At 39.5% G+C, this 23,170-nt stretch overlaps 1 protein-coding gene across 3 annotated transcripts in view; it reads left to right on the plus strand.

Moving 5' to 3' along the window:
• The first annotated feature begins 8,767 nt into the window (after positions 1–8,767).
• DCTN4 (dynactin subunit 4) overlaps positions 8,768–23,170 on the plus strand; it is a 32,891-nt gene continuing 18,488 nt past the window's right edge. The window contains exons 1-5 of one of the 3 annotated variants that reach the window (XM_049707827.1): positions 8,768–8,986; positions 11,436–11,506; positions 13,710–13,888; positions 19,912–19,955; positions 22,072–22,179. In XM_049707827.1, the coding sequence (XP_049563784.1) occupies positions 8,852–8,986; positions 11,436–11,506; positions 13,710–13,888; positions 19,912–19,955; positions 22,072–22,179 (537 nt within the window). In that variant the 5' untranslated portion in view covers positions 8,768–8,851. The remainder of the gene's footprint in view (positions 8,987–11,435; positions 11,507–13,709; positions 13,889–19,911; positions 19,956–22,071; positions 22,180–23,170) is intronic. The other 2 variants (XM_049707826.1, XM_004280341.4) reach the window with 2 other exon arrangements.

Consider the following 23,170-nt stretch of genomic DNA (forward strand, 5'->3'; position numbering starts at 1 on the left):
TAGGTTGCTTCCATGTGCTGGCTATTGTAAATAGAGCTGCAATGAACACTTTGGTACATGACTCTTTTTGAATTATGGTTTTCTCAGGGTATATGCCCAGTAGTGGAATTGCTTGGTCGTATGGTAGTTCTATTTTTAGTTTTTTAAGGAACCTCCACACTGTTCTCCATAGTGGCTGTATCAATTTACATTCCCACCAACAGTGCAAGAGGGTTCCCTTTTCTCCACACCCTCTCTAGTATTTATTGTTTGTAGATTTTTTGATGATGTTCATTCTGACCAGTGTGAGATGATATCTCATTGTAGTTTTGAGAAACTACATTTGCATTTGTATTTCTCTAATGATTAGTGATGTTGAGCATCCTTTCATGTGTTTGTTCGCAATCTGTATATCTTCTTTGGAGAAATGTCTATTTAGGTCTTCTGCCCATTTTTGGATTGGGTTGTTTTTTTGATATTGAGCTGCATGAGTTGCTTGTATGTTTTGGAGATTAATCCTTTGTCAGTTGCTTCATTTGCAAATACTTTCTCCCATTCTGAGGATTGTCTTTTCGTCTTGTTTATGGTTTCCTTTGTTGTGCAGAAGGTTTTAAGTTTCATTAAGTCCCATTTGTTTATTTTTGTTTTTATTTCCATTTCTCTAGGAGGTGGGTCAAAAAGGATCTTGCTGTGATTTATGTCATAGAGTGTTCTGCCTATATTTTCCTCTAAGAGTTTGATGGTGTCTGTCCTTACATTTAGGTCTTTAATCCATTTTGAGTTTATTTTTATGTATGGTATTAGGGAGTGTTCTAATTTCATTCTTTTACATGTAGCTGTCCAGTTTTCCCAGCACCACTTATTGAAGAGGCTGTCTTTTCTCCACTGTATATTCTTGCCTCCTTTATCAAAAATAAGTTGACCATATGTGCATGGATTTATCTCTGGGCTTTCTATCCTGTTCCATTGGTGTATATTTCTGTTTTTGTGCCAGTACCATACTGTCTTGATTACTGTATGTTTGTAGTATAGTCTGAAGTCAGGGAGCCTGAATCCTCCAGCTCCATTTTTCTTTCTCAAGATTGCTTTGGCTATTTGGGGTCTTTTGTGTTTCCATACAAATTGTGAAATTTTTTGTTCTATTTCTGTGAAAACTGCCATTGGTAGTTTGATAGGGATTGCATTGAATCTGTAGATTGCTTTGGGTAGTATAGTCATTTTCACAATGTTGATTCTTCCAATCCAAGAACATGGTATGTCTCTCCATCTGTTTGTATCACCTTTAATTTATTTCATCAGTGTCTTATAGTTCTCTGTATACAGGTCTTTTGTCTCCTTAGGTAGGTTTATAACTAGATATTTTATTCTTTTTGTTGCAATTGTAAATGGGAGTGTTTTCTTAATTTCTCTTTCAGATTTTTCATCATTAGTGTATAGGAATGCAAGAGATTTCTGTGCATTAATTTTGTATCCTGCTACTTTACCAACTTCATTGATTAGCTCTGGTAGTTTTCTGGTAGCATCTTTAGGATTCTCTATGTATAGTATCATGTCATCTGCAAACAGTGACAGCTTTACTTCTTCTTTTCCAATTTGGATTCCTTTTATTTCTCTTTCTTCTCTGATTGCTGTGGCTAAAACTTCCAAAACTATGTTGAATAATAGTGGTGAGAGTGGGCAACCTTGTCTTGTTCCTGATCTTAGTGGAAATGGTTTCAGTTTTTCACCAATTGAGGATGATGTTGGCTGTGGGTTTGTCATATATGGCCTTTATTATGTTGAGGATAGTTCCCTCTATGCCTACATTCTGCAGGGTTTTTATCATAAATTGGTGTTGAATTTTATCGAAAGCTTTCTCTGCATCTATTGAGATGATCATATGGTTTTTCTCCTTCAACTTGTTAATATGGTGTATCACATAGATTGATTTGTGTATATTGAAGAATCCTTGCATTCCTGGGATAAACGCCACTTAATCATAGTGTATGATCCTTTTAATGTGCTGTTGGATTCTGTTTGCTAGTATTTTGTTGAGGATTTTTGCATCTATGTTCATCAGTGATATTGGCCTGTAGTTTTCTTTCTCTGTGACATCTTTGTCTGGTTTTGGTATCAGGGTGATGGTGGCCTCGTAGAATGAGTTTGGGCGTGTTCCTCCCTCTGCTATATTTTGGAAGAGTTTGAGAAAGATAGGTGTTAGCTCTTCTCTAAATGTTTGATAGAATTCACCTGTGAAGCCATCTGGTTCCCGGGCTTTTGTTTGTTGGAAGATTTTTAATCACAGTTTCAATTTCAGTGCTTATGATTGGTCTGTTCATATTTTCTATTTCTTCCTGGTTCAGTCTCAGAAAGTTGTGTATTTCTAAGAATGTGTCCATTTCTTTCAGGTTGTCCATTTTATTGGCATATAGTTGCTTGTAGTAATCTCCCATGATCCTTTGTATTTCTGCAGTGTCAGTTGTTACTTCTCTGTTTTCATTTCTAATCATAAGTGTGTTTTCTATGTCTGTTTTGTATACAGATTCATTTGTATTTTTTTAGATGCCACATGTAAGTGATATCAGCTGATATTTGTCCTTCTCTGTCTAACTTACTTCACTTAGTATGATATCCTCTAGGTCCATCCATGTCGCTGCAAATGGCAGTATTGCATTTTTTATGGCTAATATTCCATTGTATATTTTAAAAAATATGTATACATACCACATCATCTTAAACCAATCATCTGTTGATGGACATTTGTGTTGTTTCCACATCTTGGCTATTGTAAATAGTTCTGCAGTGAACATTGGGATACATGTACCTTTTCAAATTAAAGATTTCCTCTTTTCCAGATATATGCCTAGGAGTGGGATTGCTGGATCATATAGTAGTTCTATTTTTAGTTTTTAAAGGAACCTCCATACGGCTGCACCAATTTACATTCCCAACAACAGTGTAGGAGTGTTCCCTTTTCTTCACACCCTCTCCAGCATTTATTATTTGTAGACCTTTTGATGATGGCCATTCTGACCAGTATGAGGTGATACCTCATTGTGGTTCTGATTTGCATTTCTCTAATAATTAGCAATGTTGAGCATCTTTTCATGTGTCCTTTGGCCATCTATATGTCTTCTTTGGGGAAATGTCTGTTTAGGTCTTCTGCCCAATTTTTGATTGAGTTGTTTGTTTTTTTGATATTGACTTCTATGAATTATTTGTATATTTTGGAAATTAAGCCGTTGTTGGTCATATCATTTGCAAATATTTTCTCCCATTCTGTAGCTGGTCTTTTTGTTTTGTTAATGGTTTCCTTTGCTGTGCAAAAGCTTTTAAGTTTGATTAGGTCCCAACCTAACCTTATTTATTTATTAATTTATTTGTTTGGCCATGCTGTGCAACTTGTGGGAGTTTAGCTCCCCGACCAGCGTTTGAACCCCGGGCCCTCAGCAATGAGAGTGTGGAGTCCTAACCACTGGACTACCAGGGAATTCCCCCAACATAACCTGTCAAAACATGCTGTTTAGTCTGTTAAATAAAAAATATATTATTAATTGTACTTGCATAAAACTGGGCATGTAAAAAAGAAATGGGCATGTCAAGTTGGAAAGGTGGGGAAGGAATCCATTATTTGCTGAATACCTACTCTATGTCTGACATTGTGCTCGGTGCTTTACATGTGGTATGTAATTTAACTCCATCCTCAAATTAATCCTGTGATTTAGGTAAGGCCAGTCCCAAACGGCAGATGTGGAAACTGAGATGAGGTAAATTAATCACACTAGGTTGGGAATATCATTGGGAGCACACAAAGAATTGCCAGGAGTCCGTGGGCACATTCATTTGTAAAGAAACCAATTTCTAGACTCTTGACTTCCTAAAATGATCTCCCTGAAAACACTGAGTCTCCTTTCCAACCTCCTCTTTCTCAACAGCCCTTCTCTCATTTTACAGAAAAAAACATTCCTCTTTCCCCGCTACCCCACATGTGGCTAATCTGACCTTGGTGCATTGCCCCAGGGGACAGAAGCCTCTGGGTACCAAACAACAGGACCAGCCAAAATAAGGGTGTTGATGTGGAAAAATGAATGACGCTAATCTCTGCTTAACAAGACCTTTTGCAACACAGGAGGTTTATAATTCTTTGCTTTCAACAAAATTGCTGAAGTAACTAATGGGATTGTCAGCTAATAAACCATGAAAATTAATTTTTGAGGCTCATGGTGGAATGTTTGGTACATAACTCAGAGGAAATACAAAGAATTGTGTGACAATGCTGTGAGAAAAACTTTTCATTTCCTTTTACCTATTCATGTGAACAAAACTTCTTAGCATTTACTTTTTTTCAAAGTGAAAGAATTAAAATAAAACTGATACTGAGCCCTGTCTCAAAAAAAAGTAGCAGCTTAAAACAAACATTTATTATTTCACAGTTTCTGAGGGTCAGGAGTCCAGGAGCTGCTTAGGTAGGTGGTTCTAACTCAGGGTCTCTCAAGAGATTTCAGTCAGGCTGTCTGTCAGCTGGGTCTGTAGTCATCTCAATACTTGACTGGAACAGGAGAATCTACTTCCAAGCTCATTCACTAGTTGTTGGCAGGCCTTGGTCCTCACTGGCTGTTCCCTACTGCATAAGCGTCTCCGTAGGGCTGCTCACAAAACGGCAGCTTGCTTTTCCCAAACAAGTGATCTAAGGGAGCACCCAACACAGCAATAGGGCACCCAGCATAGAAACCACAGACTTTCATAATCTAATCTCAGAAGGGTCAGCACCACTTCTATTGTATGCTGTTGGTCACACAGACCAACCCCAGTACAATGTGGAAGGGGAATACACAAGGGTATAAATACCACTGAAGGACAAGTTGCGGGCTGGCTTCTACAGGTGGTCAAGAGTAACAAAACATCCCATTGAGCTTCCCTGGGAGGGCAGAAAGATTCTCTCATGTAAAGTGACAGCTCAAAGTCTAAAAGGGCTTCCCAGAAATGAACTGTAAGAGGCACTCAAGAGGCACAGATGAGAGTGTGGGCAAGCCTGGAGATCCCAACCACCCAAACATAAGAAAAGAAATCATCTTAGTTAGTGCTCGTTAAGTAAGCTGGAGATCCATGTAACTTCAGACAAACACTTCCTCTCTCTGCAACTGTTTTCTCACTTGTAAATGAAGGGACTGGACTAAACTGTGGCCGAATAACAAATACGTAGCAACTTATATTCTGTGCTCTACCCACTTTAACTTTTTTATTTTATTTTTATTTTTTTAACATCTTTATTGGGGTATAATTGCTTTACAATGGTGTGTTAGTTTCTGCTTTATAACAAAGTGAATCAGTTATATATATACTTATGTTGCCATATCTCTTCCCCCACTTTAACTTTTAACTCATTTTACCTGCATGGCGAAAGGTAAAGCTCGTTTGGAAGAGCCCTTGGCACCATTGCAAATGTGTTGGGTGCTCCCACACCAGTTTCCTATTCTCAGCCTGAGCTGGAGCTCCGAAGATGTGATTCATGTGTTTAGCAATGGGCTGGCTCTTTCTCTGGGCTTCTTGTGAAATATGCTTCCCTGTGTGGCAATCACCGTGCTTTGTGACTTGGAACAAAGTAAACTAGAGACTAAACAAGTTTGCTTCCTCTAAATATAAAAGTGTCTGATCCTTTCTGTGATGTTTTTATTTTGACCTCCAGGAGAAGAGAGAGTCTTGATAATTTCTGAGGAAATAAACTCCCAGCAGCTGAATTTGGCTGGACCGTGAAATGGATTTTCCCCCAGCCTAACAAGGGCATCTCTGCTGAGACTCCAAACTACCCTTCATATGAAAGTCTATGTACATGTCTTCCCACGGTTGGGCATTGGGAAATCCTATGAGTTCTACTTCAAAATATAGTCAGAATCCCTAGTCCATGGCACTGTTGCCTGTTGCCTGGTCACCGCAGTAATCTCCAAATTCACCCCCTGCTTCTATCCTTGTCCCTCTACAGTCCATTCCCAAAACAGTATCCAGAGTGACCCTTGTTAAATGTAGGTTAGATTGTATCACTGTGCTGTGTGAAATCCTATAATGGCTCCCCACTTCCTTCAGAGCAAAATACAACATCCTTAAAACACCTTCAAGATCCTACATGAGCTGCACCCCCATTACCTCTGGGACTTCATCCCCTATACCTCTCTCCCTTGCTCACTCCTTACCAGCCCCACTACCTCCTTGCTGTGCCTCAGTTAGGCCTTAGAGACTTTGCTCAGACTCTGCTTGGAAGGCTCTTCCCCCACATGGCCACCCAGCCCTCTCCTCACCTCCCTCAAATCTTTGTTCCTATCTTACCTTCTTATGAGGCCAACCCTGACCACCCTATTTAAAATTGTGACCAGTCTCCTTCCCCTATTTCTTCCTTTACCTTCTGAAAGAAGGAGTTACTTAAAGACCAAAAAGAAAAAAACTTTAGTTACTGGATTCCATCTGCAGCAAGTTCCAGATAGTTGAAGATAGTATACTGAGTTAGGCTGCAATTCAATTTTCAATTATCTTTTATTCAATTCAACAAACAATACACTGGTGGTCTCCCAGAAGTAAGCGTTAGGGTTGGATGGTGAATTGTGGAGAGACAGAGGTCCAGCAAAGTGTAGTGAAGGCAATAAACTTGGAACAAAGACCTGCATTCAAACCCAAGCTTCACCTCTATCTTCCTTTGGGAACCTGGGCAAGTCTCTTCCCTACTCTGGGCTTCAGTTCTCCATCTTGAAAATAAGGGGAGGGAACTAGTTAGTCTCTAAGATCACGTTTAGCTCTATAGCTCCATGACTTTACCCTTATTTCACAGAGAGCTATGGTCTCTTGTGTCAGTTGCGAGTTCTCAGTAGTGAGTGGGCACAGAGAGTGCATGGCCACCAGCTATCTCTTATAAGCCAGCACCTCAGGGGCCTGAGGTCTGCCTTAAGCACTAGCAGCAACTGGGTAATAGCTGCAGTGGTTAACCTGAAGTCACCCTGTGCATCCTCCAGCCGGAAAAGGATGCCCATCTCACCTTCCTGCGTCCTCAGCAGAGCACAGAGGAAGTGTTCCATGGTGCCACAGAATTAGCATTAGCTTCCGGTTAGTCTACTAAGCAGAGAAGGGGGTGGGGGTGGGAACAAGCCTTGGTTAGATTTGAGGTATGCTTGGGAAATTACTGTTGAAGCCAAGCAGACAGCATTCTAGAGGTGTGAAACTCATGTGCCCATAATGGGAATGATGCAATTCCAGCAAAGTTCCAGGGCAAAAATGAGTAGGCCATCAATTAATGTTCCAGTTTCCCTTGTATTTGCTTTCTTCTCTTTTTAAGTGTTGTTAGAAGAGCAACTGGTTTCTTACTCTGCTGTGAATATGAATGAACTGCTGGTAGTGTGCAGGGAACTGCATTTACGGAATTAGAAAACAGAATACTGTACCAGGAGTGAGAAAACCTGGGGCATGATCCTGGGGCATATTGACACTCAGGACCTCATTTTCTCCATTTGAAAAATACAGGTATTGAACTAGGATCTTTCTAGTATATGATAATTCTAAGGTATCCAGTCCACCCAGGAGGCTAGAGCAGGCGTCAGCAGACTCCAACCCGTGGCTGTTGTCTGTTTTGGTAAAACCTGCCAGCATCACTGAAGCAGGCTGGCCCTGGGAGCCTCAGAAACCAAGCCAGGTATCCTCCTATGACTCACTTTCTCCCTCTGCTCCCAGTGCCTGTCTGCAGTGCCAGTGCCTGTGCCTGTGCCTTGCTGCTGCCCAGGGCCCAGGCTGGTCCCTACCTACACATTGGGGATTCTGCTACTGCTGACTACCAGTCACAGAGCAGAGGAATCTCAGTCTGCCCCAGTTGAGATGGCCAGGCTTTCTTGGGAGAAGAGAAGGGCACCCCGATCTCAGTTTCCTGCACTGTAAAATAGAGATAATGATAGTACCTGCCTTTTGAAGTTCTGGTGAAAATTAAATGAGACAATGTATGTATAGTTTTGACACAGTGTTCTGCATTCAGTAAATGCTCAATAAACGTCAACTAATATTACTATTCAGTTCTATTTCTTCTCAATCACCAACTCTAATATCAGATAGGTAATAATACAACACTAGTACAAAGGAAAAAGCACTGAACTGATGGCAGGTAACATGGGCTCCAGTCTCTGCCAGCCCAGCTCTAAGTGGTTATTTTACATGTCTAAGCTTTAGTTTATGCACTAGAAAAATGTAAACGACACCTAGGAACACTGTTCATTCATTGATTCCACTCCTTCACTAAGCAATATTTATTGAACACCCACAGTATAAACTTAGTCCTAACGCTAAATATGCGAAACCTGAAAATGAATGAGATATGGCTTCTGCGTGGAGGAGCTCAATCTAAGAAACTTCAAACGAGATAACGTCCATGAAAGTTTCCTATAGGTCAGTAACAAGACTGTCAGAAGAAAGTGCTGGTGTGGACTCTTAGTTTTCCAGTTCCCATGAAACTCTGTCTCAGAGATCCTCCCTAACTTCCGGATGTTTGTCTGGAAGGTGAGGGCGGTAGAGGCAGTGTTAAATAAAACAGAAGAGCAGCCTTCCTTTCTGTTAGAAACAAAGGAAAGGAGCGCACTGTGTCTGTATGGATTTGTTCTGCGACTCCGTACTTATCAAAAAAAGGTCTAAGCTCAGCCCAGTTGTCTGACGCTCTCAAAAAGGCTGGCGAGGTAAGGTGAAGGCGGGGTGAAAACCTGGAACCCCAGACGAGCATGCGCGCTTTGACTTTCGTCCGGCGCAAAGCCTCTCTAGCTCGGAAACCTTACGTCAAAGTCTACGTTGAAAGACGTAGGGAGGGAAGCCAGGGAAACGCTCGCTCTCGAGTCACGTGACGCGACGAGAGCGTCGTTGGCTCCTCCCCCTAAAGATGGCGTCGTTGCTGCAATCGGAGCGGGTTCTCTACGTAGTCCAGGGAGAAAAGAAGGTTCGGGCCCCGCTCTCGCAGCTTTACTTCTGCCGCTATTGTAGCGAGCTGCGGTCGCTGGAATGTGTGTCTCACGAGGTAATGTAGTCGTCCCATGAAGAGTGTGTGTGTTGGGGGAGGGGGGAGGCGGTTCCTCCTAGTCAGCGCGACCAGCGGGTGGTAATTTTTCTAGCATGCTGATTGGCTCTGCCTTCCGTCACTCAGATTTGCCTGTGATTTAATTTGCTTATACGTACGTAATTTGTCATTTGGAAAGGAGGAGCGGCCTTGGGTGGGGCTGAGCGGCCCTTCTGTTCTAGAGCGCCCTCTGGGACAAACTTGACTTTGGGGACCCTGGCCATCTCCTGCGGGGGGTGGGTGTTGGTTATTGGGTGGGTCAGGGGGAGAAAAGGTATGGGGATGCTTAGTTCAGGCCACTTGAGGGGCGAGATATCGTCTTTCCAGCATTGATTGAGGGAGTGGGGAGGTCCGCGGGCATTCTCATCCAAGCCCCTCCCATCCTGGAAGTTCTGCCCCTGCTTGGGCAGAAACTGGGCCCTCTTCCAACTGCCTTGTTATGTTTCCTGACCCAGCCCAAGGCCTGCAGCAGATACGGGGTTGGGATGGGGTGAGCTGAGTGAAAAGCGCTTACAATCGGGTCTGTCGTTTAAGAAGCTCAAAGGGTTATATTCATGGCGCTTCTCCTGAGGGTACATTTCTGACCTTCACTGGCGCAAGTGGGCGTTGGAGGTGGGATTGCTCAAAATTTAAAAGACCCCCGGAAAAAAAAATCACCAAATAACAAAACCCCAGAACTTCTGCAGCACTTGGAACGTGTTGTTCATTCATTAGGCTCTGCGGATTAAAAGACGCGTTAAGACGTAAATCTTGCTGTTGAGTAACTTGCAGTCTCGTGAAGGAAAAGCTGATTAGTAATAATACATAGTTAATGCTTATTCAGTACTTTCTATATGCCATGTGCTTTACACAATCTTTAATCATCCTACAAACTAGAATAGATACCCTTTTTTAAAAACCACTTTACAGTTAAAGAAAGAGGCACATAATGTTTGCACTGGGTCGCACAGCCAAAAATTTGTGGGTGGGAGGGGGCAGCAAGATTTGAAACCAAGCAGCCTGATTCAGAGGACTTGAGTGAGGATCCCTGGACGGTTAAAAATGCATATGAGAATATGTCCTATACTATAAGCCATTTTACACATTATGAATAATTATTATTTTATTGGGAATATTTTTCATGCTGTTAAGAATAGTCAGAGAAAGCAGTTAAATAACACAAGAGAAAAATCAATGCTGTATTATATACATGATTTTTTTTTCTCCATCTCCATTAGCACTTTGTATGCTTATTCTTTGGCAGGTCCTTTCTCTTTAGGATGCTGTCCCAGCTCCACCTCTAGAATTTATTGGATTAGATTCTCATTTGGTGATCATTAGGGAGCTGAGTCTCCATAATCTGTAAGGATCTCTTCAGCTAGGACATTCAGTCTGTGACTGAATCTTTTACGGACTGGTGTGCACCTGTGAAATGGAGGCCATTAGGGTTTGGGGAAGGATGATGCTAGTGAGGGCTGAAGCAGTCCAGAAATTTCAAATCACAAGCCTGGGATTGGAGCTGCACATGAAGGGATGAGCATAATTTGGGAAGGGGACAGGGAGGAATAAATTATATTTTGCCTTTTATGATGAGTAAGTGCAAATATAAGTTAGCAGTATTATATTTTGTGTTCCTGGAGACTTATTTGAGCAGTAACTTTATCTTTTCAAAGGTGGTTCTGTTCATAAGCAGATGATGAAAAAAGAAAACAGTTTCTGTCATAGTATTTATGTTCAAGTGAATCTGTCCATCTGCAGGTGACTAGAGTTCTAGAATTATCAAATAGGATCTACTACATTAAAGAAAATATTTAGTCCTTAAAAAAATACAATGAATTTAATTTTGTACTATGTTTTTGCATTAAATACAATAAGACTATGTTGTTAACTTAGTAGTTTAATTTGCCATTTAAAAATTTCTAATTGGTTGGCTACAGCTGACTTTGTAAATGTTAATGTATGCTTCCCTTCAGTGAACATGTAATACCTCAGTAATGGGAAAACTTTTAAAATCTGTTAACAATTTGTGTGGCCAAGTTATTGCAGTCACACAAAGCTAGACTAGATAGAAGGATATTTGATCACAGCCTCATAAATTGCGTTTATTTATTAATCTATTTAGATTATCATAGAGATCTTTTACATAAACATGTTTTAACACGTCTAATACATAAAACCCTGATGAAAGAGAATAGGAAAGATCAGAAAGGAAAAGTAGAAGGATTTCAGGAAATCCAGAGGTTAAGAAAACAACAGGTGATTGAAGAATAAACCCGATGCTGAAAACAGTCCAGGTTCTTTGCCAGATCAATGGTCTGTCACCTCTGCTGCAGAATAATGTAATTTAAATTTCACTAATTGGCATAGGCATATATACAAGCCAAGCTAAATGTCTTTTCCTCCGATTTTTTGATTTCTCGTTTCTTTCTAGGTGGACTCCCATTATTGTCCCAGTTGTTTAGAAAATATGCCATCGGCTGAAGCCAAACTAAAAAAGAATAGGTAAGACTGGGATCAATTTTTTCTATTTTCCCCAGCTATTTCTTTAATAGCTGGTTAAAAAGCACATGGAATTAACTCTCATTTTTAACAAGCTGTTTTTCTTTTTTTTAGCATCACTTATGCCAAAGGTGAAACTTTCATTTTAAAAAAATAAATTGTATTTTAGAACAGTTTCAGACTTAAGAATTACTGTGAAGATGATACAGAAAATTCTGTTTACTCCTTACCCAGTCTCCCCTATTATAAATGTCGTATGTTAGTATGGTATATTTGTCTCAACTAATGAACATTATTGGTAACATTATTATTAAATGAACTCTATATTTTATTTAGATTTCCTCAATTTTCTCCTAATCTCCTTTTTCTGTTCTAGGATCCTATTCAGGATACCCACATTATATTTAATAGTCATGTCTCTTTAGGCTCCTCTTGCTGTGATATTTTCTTAGACTTTTCTTTTGAGGAGTACTGGTAAGATATTTTATAGAATGTCCCTCAATTGGAGGTTGTCTTATGTTTTTCTCATCAGCTGGGGGAATGTGTTGTGGGGAGGAGAACCACACGGGTAAAGTGCATCTCTCATCACATCATATCAAAGGTATATACCACCAACATGACATCACTATTGATGTTAACTTTGATTACCTGGCTTGAGCTAGTGTTTGTCAGGTTTCTCTGATGTAAAGTTACTCTTTTTGTTTTCTTCTCCTTTTCCATATTGTACTCTTTGGAAAGAAATGCACTATTACAGCCCACACTTAAATAGTGGGGAGTTATGATCCCCTTCCATGAAGGCTATCTCCATGTATTACTTGGAATTCTTTTGTATGGAAGATTTTTCTCTTCTCCCCTTTTTATTTATTTAGTCATTTACTTCAAGCAGTATGGGCTTGTGAATATTTATTTTATACTTTAGGTTATAATCCAGTACTACTTTTTTTTTTTTTTTTTAATTCAGATTGTTCCGGCTTTGGCCATTGGGACCTCTTTTAGTAGACTTCCTTCTCCCTTTGGCATACCCCCGTCATTATATGGCAGTGAGGAGGAGGGAAGTGTTATTCAGTTGTTTGAGAACTTTCTTACTTACTCCAGGCTCATCCTCTATATTTTCTGCTCCAGTCCTAGAATTAGCCATTTCTCCAAGGAGCCCTGGTACCTTTTATTCGAGATTGGTATTGCAAACCAAGATCTGGGTAGTATTAAAAACCAAGATTGGTATTAAAAACCAAGATCTGGTATTAAAAAGCAAGATCTGGTACTCACTGCTACTGGTGCCATTTTGGTTTTTAGCATGGTGTGGAAGTCCTTTGTAACCAGTCACACCTCTGTACCTCCATGGATATGAACCACTGTTTTGTCTTTCCTGTCCCGGAGAAATAGCTCCTTATAAACCAGTTTTGTATGCTTTCCATACATTAAATTTTGTCATTTAATCCTCAGAATATCCCTATGAGCTGGGTACTATTATTATCCTTATCTGAGGATACTACCTAGTAGCAAAATATCACAGAAAATTGGAGTTATGGAATGGAACATCAGAACAAGTCCAGGACTGGAGGTGAAACCTTGATAATTTCAGATGGTGGGAAAGTTAAGAATAACAAGGCATGGGGGGGACTGTAGGGGAATGTTGAGTGTTTCACTAGGAAGAGTAATGCCTAAAGAGAGCAGAAAACCCTGAAAATGCCCCTTCTGAAACATTTCATCTTGGTAACATTGTTTGGTATCTGTTTCAGCTCTCTGGCACCGCAAACAAGCAGTTATTTTCCAAACCCAGTTTCACAGCTTATTGTATTGTTGCCTCTCAGTTTTCCATTGTGCAATTGGTCTGTTCTCTCTAAAGTCATAAGCTGTGACATTTCTCTGTCCCACAGAAATCTTTGTGGTCTGTAAAAGAGTCTAAAAGTTAACTCCAGACTTAACTGTGATTCCCTCTCTGGAGTAGGATTGGGTCATGCTGTAACTCTTCAGGAACTTTGATGATGATTGCATTTTTAAAAATAATTATTGTAATACTTCTGAAATTTTAAAATGAAGTTTGTAGGAGCCTCTTCAGAGTACTTTTTAATTTCTTTTTGCTTGAGAGCCACGCTTCCCTTATAGTTCTCTCTTGAATTCCTAACATGTAGAACAATGTCTGGCACATAGTAGGTGCTCGGTAAATATTTGTTGAATGAATCAATGATTGTTTGTCGTGTCCTAGATGCGCCAACTGCTTTGACTGTCCCGGCTGTATGCACACCCTCTCCACTCGGGCAACAAGCATTTCCACACAGCTTCCAGATGACCCAGCCAAGACCACGGTGAAGAAAGCCTATTACCTGGCCTGTGGATTTTGTCGCTGGACATCTAGAGATGTGGGCATGGCAGACAAATCTGTGGGTGAGTGAGGCGGACTCCAACATGAGATTTTGTGAAATCGGCAGTGCTGTAATTGCACACAAACCATTATTTCTGTTACCTGTTGGGAGGTAGGCGATAAATTCAGAGTATTTTGTCATTAAATCTTCTATGTTCCCACATTCTCACATGGACCGTGATGTTTCATCTGAGACTTGGTAAACTATTTCATTTTCTTAAAGTTGGTAAAATAGCATTTATAAATCTGATACTTTTTTAGAATCAAAAGATTAATGTTCCTCATAAAAAATAAATGTTCCTGATGGTGGAACACACCATGAACAAACCTAAAAGATAAAAGTCACAAAGCTTGGATCATATATAACAGTAAAGATAAATAACCAAAAATAAGGAACCCTTAGAAATCAGAAAGCTACCCAATAGAAAGAAAGAAATTGTCAGAGGATATGAACTGCAGCTCTCAGAAACGGAAATAAAGATGGTCAGTAACCAAAGTGTGCACAAATCATTGGATTTTTTTTTCTTGCACACAACTTGGTGAGGTGATTTTTTTAAGTCAATAAATATGCAAAAAGATAAGTTCAGTTTTGCTAGTAATCATGAAAATGCAAATTAAAACTTCTTCCATTGATTTGGCAAAATTTAAAAAATCTGGTAGTATGACAAGAATATGGGAAAATCGTTCTTTTGTCTGCTGCCATTTTAGAGAGCAGTTTGACAACATTTATTAAAATTTCAAATTGCTTTTATTCTTTTACCCAGAAATTACATGTCCAAGTATCTATCCTGGAGCATTCAAACACCTGCTCAAAGATACATCTATATGTATCATAAGTGAAACAGGAAAGTTATGTATATTTGGACCTAAAGAAAACCTAAGGTATTAAATTACCTTTCCATCATTTGAGCATTTCAAAGCAGAGGTTGCATTTACCTTCATTAGGAAACTTCCTTTTTTTTTCGTATCCTGTACTCCATGGTTAATATCAGAGAGTAGAAACACTCTTTATTATAATCAGTTCAAAATCTTGAGTTGCTGTTTATTTTTTATATAAACAGCAGCACTGCTAACTCCCCATTGTCTTTTTTCTTTCTGAAATTTTGTTTGTTTAATTTTGTGAAAACTTTTTAGATTTGTTAAAAATTCCCATTTTTGCATTTCCATTAAAAATATCAACTTACTGGGGCTTCCCTGGTGGCGCAGTGGTTGAGAGTCCACCTGCTGATGCACGGGACATGGGTTCGTGCCCCGGTCTGGGAAGATCCCACGTGCCGCGGAGCGGCTGGGCCCGTGAGCCATGGCCGTTGAGCCTGCACGTTCGGAGCTTGTGCTCCGCAATGGGAGAGGCCACAACAGTGAGAGGCCCGTGTACCGCAAAAAAAAAAAAAAAATCAACTTACTATTTACATGAGGAAGCCAACTAAAAACTCATTATGTTATTTGACATAACTGAAATGAAGATGGACTTCAGCTAAAAGTTTTCTACAGATTCTTACATAGCTTGGAAGTAAATATGGGTGAAGTTCCTTTAGATTCAACTCTATTCTTAAAACTTAATCCTTGGTTCTCTTGAGTTCACCCTTTGGTTTAGAATGCTTGAGCTCTTGGTTGTTTTTCTAACTTCATACATTATGTTGATAAAATACTCTTCAAAAACAAAAAGCTAACTAAACAAGTCCCTTAAAAATGCTCATTGGTGGGTAGGCATTTCCTGAACTGTGATTTATATTGGAAAGTTTCTGTAGCATCTTCTTAGATTGTCAGTAAATATTTGTGTGTGTGTTTTAATGTCAGTGTAGCAAGTAAATTGTTTGAATTTGTTTATGAATTTATGTTACATGTAAAAAACAACCTCAAAGTGGCACTTAGTTCAGTGAGTTAAAGTGTATTTTTTCCATGTTTGTATTTTGTTTCTTTTTATCAAGTTAAAGAAAGGAAGCCTAGAAATCCAGATAGATTTCTCAGTTTGTTACTCTGTAAGCGCTTTTTTAATACTTTCTGGACTGTAAGCTATTAGAATTGGAGAATTTATTTTTCAGAATTTAAAGGCTATGCTTGTTTCTAGAAATCTAGCTCCTCTAGGGTTTCTTGACAGTGATAATTGAATACTAGGAGTTCTTAAGGAGTACAGGTAATTTCATTTCTTCCATGATGTCACTGGTGTCTGAGAAGCCCTGAAACCGCTTTAGTTAGAACTGTTTGTTTATTTGTAAGTAAGCCATTGTGTCAGTAATGTGCAGAAACTTTTTAATGTCTCTCAAATTTACATTTAGAATAAATCACCAGTTCTAAAAATGCAATTAGGTAAAACATTCAGATTTTCTAAAATATTACTAAAACATTTCTTTCACATAATTATTTTTCGTAATTGCCTTAAGGCAACTTTTAAAATATAAGTACTGTACTTAAGGATATTATCGCTGCCTTTTCTTGCAAGGGGCTATAGTGTCACCTTCAATAGGAGTCCTTTTTATTTGGAAAAAAAGTTATTTTTAATTATACAAATAATACACTTTTATGAACTTATCACCCAGCTTAAGAAATTAAACATAACCCAAACAGTGTAAGCCCATTGTATAGCCTTCCCCCCACTGCATCTGCCTTCTTCTGCCTTCTAGACAGAGATAGTCATCACAGTCCTGATTCAGATTGTCATCTGAAAAAAACCATGTATGCTTTTGCACGTCTTCATGTATGTATGTAGCCACTAGCAAAGAATGCTTCTCAACTTGAAACAAATAGAACCATGCTTTGTGCATCCTGCTACAATTTATCTCTATCAGGTTTGTCTGTGGTATGTAGTTGTGATGGTGGGTGATTCATGCATGACTTACCACAGATCTCTTCTTCACATTTAGGTTGTTTTCAATTTTTTGGTTCTGACAACAGTGCTGTTAGAAACATTCTTGTGTGTGTTTCCTGTCACAAGAGCAAGGGTTTCTCTATATAACAAAGTAAAATTTTTGGTTTTAAGATGTGTACATGTTTAGCTCTCCAAAATGGTTTATCCAATTTTTGCTCCCACTAATAATATATGAGTAGACTACTCATTGCTCCAGATCTCCGGCAGCTCTTAGCATTGTTGGACTTCTTTCAAGTTTTTCCAAACTGAAGGTTGTGAAATGGTATCTCGTTACAGTTCCCCCCCCCTTTTTTTGGTTAGCTTTATTGAGATATAATTTACATATAATGAAGCTCACCAATTTTAAGTGTAAATGCTTTGATTTTTGACAAATGTGTATAACCATGTAGCCACCTCCACAATCATAGAACATTTCCGTTACCCCAAAAAGTTGTCTCATGCCCCTTTGTAGTCACTTCCTTCCCCCCCACCTCCTGGCCCCTGACTACCACTGATTTCTTTCTTTCACTGTAAATGTGCGTCTTCTAGAAGTTTATATAATTGGAGTAGTTTAGTCTGTTGTGTCTGTCTTCTTTCACTTAGCATAATGCTTATGAGGTTCGTTCGTGTTTTTGCTTTTTATTTTTGAGTTGTCTTCTGTTGTATGGATATACCATAATTTGTTTATTCATTCTCCAGTTAATGGACATTGAATTTTTCGCAGTTTAGGGCTCATATGAATAAAACTGGCTATGAACATTTGCCTAGAAATCTTAGTGTATTTTCGTTTTTCTTGAGTATATACCTAGGAATGGAATTGCTGAGTCATAGGGTTAAGTGTATGTTTTCCTTGACTGAAAACTGCCAAACTATTTTCCACAGTGGCTGTACTATTTTGGGTCCTCACCAGCAGTGTAGGAGAGTTCCAGTTCCTCATCAACTATTAGTATTGTTTTTCTTTTTTCATCTTGGCCATTCTAGTTAGTGGATAGTGATACCTCATTGTGGTTTTAATTTGCATTTCCTTAATGTGCTTGTTTGCCATCTATGTATTTTCTTTGGTGAAGTGTTTGTACAAATCTTTGCCTTTTTTTTTTTTTTTTGTGGTACTTGGGCCTCTCACTGTTGTGGCCTCTCCCGTCGCGGAGCACAGGCTCCGGACGTGCAGGCTCAGCGGCCATGGCTCACGGGCCCAGCCGCTCCGCGGCATGTGGGATCCTCCCGGACCGGGGCACGAACCCACGTCCCCTGCACCGGCAGGCGGACTCTCAACCACTGCGCCACCAGGGAAGCCCTCTTTGCCTATTTTTAAACTGAGTTTTAATCTTTTTATTGAGTTGTGAGAGTTCTGTATTGTAGATACAGGTCCCTTGTTGAATATATATTTTGCAAATATTTTCTCCCAGTCTGCGGCTTGCCTTTTTATTTTCTCAACTATGTCTTTTTTGTTTGTTTGTTTTGCGGTACGCGGGCCTCTCACTGTTGTGGCCTCTCCCGTTGCGGAGCACAGGCTCCGGACGCGCAGGCTCAGCGGCCATGGCTCACGGGCCCAGCTGCTCCGCGGCATGTGGGATCTTCCCGGACCAGGGCACGAATCCGTGTTCCCTGCATCGGCAGGTGGACTCTCAACCACTGCGCCACCAGGGAAGCCCTCAACTGTGTCTTTTGAAGAACACGTTTCTAATTTATTGTTATTTTAATTTTATTTTTGGCTGCATTGGGTCTTTGTTGCTGCACTTGGGCGAGCTGCGGTGAGCGGGGGCTACTCTTCGTTGTGGTGCGTGGGCTTCTCATTGTGGTGGCTTCTCATTGCAGAGCACGGACTCTAGGCATGTGGGCTCAGTAGTTGTGGCTCATGGGCTCTAGAGCGCAGGCTCAGTAGTTGTGGCGCATGGGCTTAGTTGATCCTTGGCATGTGGGATCTTCCCAGACCAGGGCTCAAACCCATGTCCCCTGTATTGGCAGGTGGATTCTTAACCACTGCGCCACCACGGAAGCCCTACATGTTTCTAATTTTGATGAGGTTCAGTTTATCAATTTTTTATTTTATAGTTGTGCCTTTTGTGTTCTAGTAAAGAAACTTTAGCCTAACCCAAGGTCGCTAAGATTTTCACTTCTGTTTTCTTCTAGAAATATTATAGTTTCAGCTCTTACACATAAGTTTATTACCATTTCAGGGTAAATTTTGTAAATGTTGTGAGGTAAGGGTCAAGGCTAATTTTTTGTAAATTGTTACAGCACCATTTGTTGAAGTATTCATTATGGTTTTACTTTCAGCTTTCTGGAATAATCTTTTACCTTATGATTTGTGCTTTTGTCTCTTATGTAAGAAACTCTTCTCTAAACTGAGGTCGTAGAACACAGAAATTGCCCAGTGTTGCAGATACGGGCAAGTTCTCTGGAGTCAGACTGCCTGAGTTTGAATCCTGGCTTTACCGCTTACTGTCTCTATGACTTTGGGCAAGTTATTTAATTCTCTGAGCCTCAATTTCCTCATTTGTAAAATAAGACTAATAATGAGAGTCCCTACCACAGAGGGTTATTTTTTTTTAATGAATTTATTTATTTATTTTTGGCTGCGTTGGGTCTTTGTTGCTGTGTGCACGGGGCTTTCTGTAGTCGCGGCGGCAAGCAGGGGCTACTCTTCGTTGCGGTGCGCGGGCTTCTCATTGCGGTGGCTTCTCTTGTTGCGGAGCACGGGCTCTAGGCGCGTGGCTTCAGTAGTTGCAGCACGCAGGCTCAGTAGTTGTGGCTTGCGGGCTCTCGAGCGCAGGCTCAGTAGTTGTGGCACATGGGCTTAGTTGCTCCGCGGCATGTGGGATCTTCCCGGATCAGGGCTTGAACCCATGTCCCTTGCATTGGCAGGTGGATTCTTAAGCACTGAGCCACCAGGGAAATCCTCAGAGGGTTATTATGAGAATAAAATGAAGTGTGATACATTTCAAATACCTGGCACAGAAGTTATACATGTGTTAGTTGTAGTTGTGGTCCTAGTGGTGGTTATTATTATCACCATCATTATATTTAAAGAAAAATTTTCATTCTGAGCCCTTCAGTCTGTATAATTTCTAGGACTCTTTCTTGGAAATTGTGTGATTTTATGTCTTCAAGCTTTATTTTGTGGCCTGCAGATGACCTGTTTTTGTGGAAATAAAATTATCAAATTACGTAAGTCTTGTTTAATATTCCTTTATTTTGCAGCTAGTGGTGGTTGGCAGGAACCTGAAAATCCTCACACGCAACGGGTAAGTAAAGGGTCATCAGAGAGAGGATGAAATGAGAAAAGATGAAGAAAAAGACCATTTTATCAGTGTATATGGCATATGCTTATAAATCCATGATGTGTATTTTGGTGTTTTTTACACTTAGAAAGTGCTTCTCGCTGTAAGACATTAAACCACAGTGGCAGTTTTTTCCAGTCTGACTTAAGTTAATAGAGAAACCTAGGTGTAGTTTTAGTTATGTACTCAGGTTGTGAATTGGAAAAGGGAAATGATACGTTTCTGTTTTCCACGTACGCACCAACTGTGTTAAGGGTTCATTTGTTCTCAGAAATCTCATCCACATATAAACATTTTAACTCTTGGAAACACCACTGATTTGGAAGATGCCCTTGGACTCAGTAGTGGTTGCTTATAGAATCATGATTTAGACATCCTTTAATAGTTCACAGTGAATTGATCTCTGCAGTATACATTAGAACTGATTTTGTTGCCCCTGGAAGTAGAATATTAGAAAGATGATAAAATGCTATCAAAATGAAGTTGTACAGACTGCAAATTAAATAATAATTTATAATTATTCACTTATGACATCAGCAAAAATTAGAAATACTGAAAATATCTTGGATGGGAGTGTATGGAATTTGACCTTTTCACATATACTGTTGTTAGTGTAAATTAGTACAGATTTATTGGTCTCAGCAGTATCTACTTCCTGGACTCTGACCTACAGAAATACTTGTACTTATGCACAAAACTATGTATATTCATTTATCAAACACTTACCAAGCATGTGCTGCATACTGTGTGTCAGGGGTTGTGCTAAACAATAGGAATACATGGTCCTTACCCTCAAAGAGCTTAAGTCTAACGGGAAAACAAAAGTCAATTAAATAATCCCCAGCTAAAGGAAAAACTCAAGGTAATATGAAGGAGGAGAAATTGTGCATGTGGGCATTTTTAGGGGGAATTTCAATTAGGTAGATCCACATCTGAGGATTGCGCTAGGATCTGAGGATGACAGGCAGAGAAGGGAAAGAATTCAGGGCGGAGGAACAGCATAGGCAGAGAGCTTGTAAGTGGAAGGAGCAAAGCAAGTTATAGACAAGAGGCAAGTGTGCCAGAGTAGAGCATAGCAGTAGGTGAATGGAGAAAAGGATTTGGGGTCAGACTGTGCAGAACCATGTGGACCAAGTTAAGGAGTCTAAGAAGCCTTTAAAGCAAAAGAGCTGACAGAATCAGGTTAGCGTTTCTAAAAAATAATTACTGCTGAATTGAGAGGACAAGAGTGGGTACCAGGAGACCATTTAAGTGCTCTCAGAGCAAATGGTTAAATACCTTTAGGACATTTGTACCGTTTAATAAGATGCAGCCTTTAAAAAGAATGAGGTAAAAATCTATTTGTACTGAGTGGAAAGTTCATGGCACTTACAGTGAAAAAGTTTTAAAATAGTAAGTTTTTTCCCCTTATATGAAAAATAAAAAGAGCTGTATTTATTTTACACATATAAAAGCGATATGTCTATACATGCATTTTTTAATGTATGCAGGATATAATATCATACCCGTGTCTGTAAGTGTGTAAGAAAGATATCTAAACTCTAATGATGGATACCTGTGGGGAGGGGAAGGGTGGACTTGGGCGTGAGAGATAAAAGAGAAGTTTCACTTTTTATTCTTTATGTTTCTATATTGTTTGAACTTTTCACACTTATATATTGCTTTTATGATTAAAATATATTTTTAAATGAAAATACGTGATGGAGAGTGGGAGAAAATAAAGTATGAAATGTCACATCCTTGGAAATAGGCGGTCCTCTGGTCATGCAGAGAAAATAGGAGCAGTTGTGAGGGGAAGTAAGCAATGAAGTTAAAGAGCAGTGAAAAGAGAACATGAAATTTTCAAGCCTTTTCATTGCTCATTTCTTCCTGTTGTTGAACTTGAAGGTTCCATTTCAATTCTGAAAATAGATCATGTAATGAAGACAAATTCTCTTTGAAGAAGAGGGCAAACTTGCCCACCTTAATAATTGTTTGTCTTGTCTATTCATTATATGTCTAGTCAGTGGAGTTGATTAATTTTGTAAGTTTCTTGTTAGCTTTTTCGTGAAACGAATACTGAGTCTTTGATTTCTTACAGATGAACAAACTGATTGAATATTACCAGCAGCTTGCTCAGAAGGAGAAGGTTGAGCGAGATCGCAAGAAACTGGCACGGCGTAGAAACTATATGCCTTTGGCTTTTTCGGTGAGAAATTGGTACAAAAAGGAGTTTGCAATTCATGGATCGAGACCGGTGTGGCATAAGAACAGGGAACATTTCAGAAAGTGGCCATTGTCCCTAGATTCCTGAACGATGGCTAGCAGAAGAAGGTTCCTCAGCTGATAGGTGTCTAAGTCCAGCGGTTATGCTTTTGCCATATCATTAGTTCTGTTTGAGTTCTTTGAGTTTTAAGTACATTTGTGTTTCTTTCTCCATCACACCCCTTTCTCTTTTGATTATTCCTAAAGTGGCTACTGTTTAGTTTTGTAGGCACCCACATTTACAGCTTTTGGATATTACAGAAAGACAGGAGAATATGGGCGAGTGGTAGGTTTTATCCATATTACCTATGTAGCCCACCCACCTTTAGCATCCTGGTAGTAGTGGTTTCCCAGCTTTAGTTACCATAATTTTTTGGCCCCTTCCAATATTTCTCCAGTATAAAAAACCCTGACTTTTACATAGAGCATTTTTTGTGGTTAAATAAGTAGTGATATATGCAGGTGTAATTTTTGATAGGAATTATTTACAAAAGTTATTCTCTACTCATTTGTAAACTACCAATTAGAAGCAGGAAATTAGGATTTGGAGCTTTTGCTATTGTCCCCCAAGTTTTATTTGCTCTCACAGAGCAGTTTATTTTCTGTGTGTCTGCTTGGAGCCAAGCAGGTTGGCATTTAATAAATAATGTTTATTGAATAGCAATGATGTGTCAAGCTCTGTGCTAAGCACTTTATACATATTATTTTGTTTAATCCTCACAACAATCCTGTGTAGTAGGTGGTATATCCCCATTTTACACTAAAGGGAATGAGACCTGTAAAGGTTAATTAACTTCTTGTACTACCTCTGCATGAGAATTAGTTAAGGCATTAAAACCCTAAGAATTGGTAAGGTTCATATAAAAATATCTAGTTTAGAATTTAATAAAACATTAAAACTTGCAAAGCATCCATATTTGCCAGAGACTTTTATG

Source organism: Orcinus orca, chromosome 3, assembly GCF_937001465.1.
Source record: "Orcinus orca chromosome 3, mOrcOrc1.1, whole genome shotgun sequence".
Classification (NCBI taxonomy): domain Eukaryota; kingdom Metazoa; phylum Chordata; class Mammalia; order Artiodactyla; family Delphinidae; genus Orcinus; species Orcinus orca.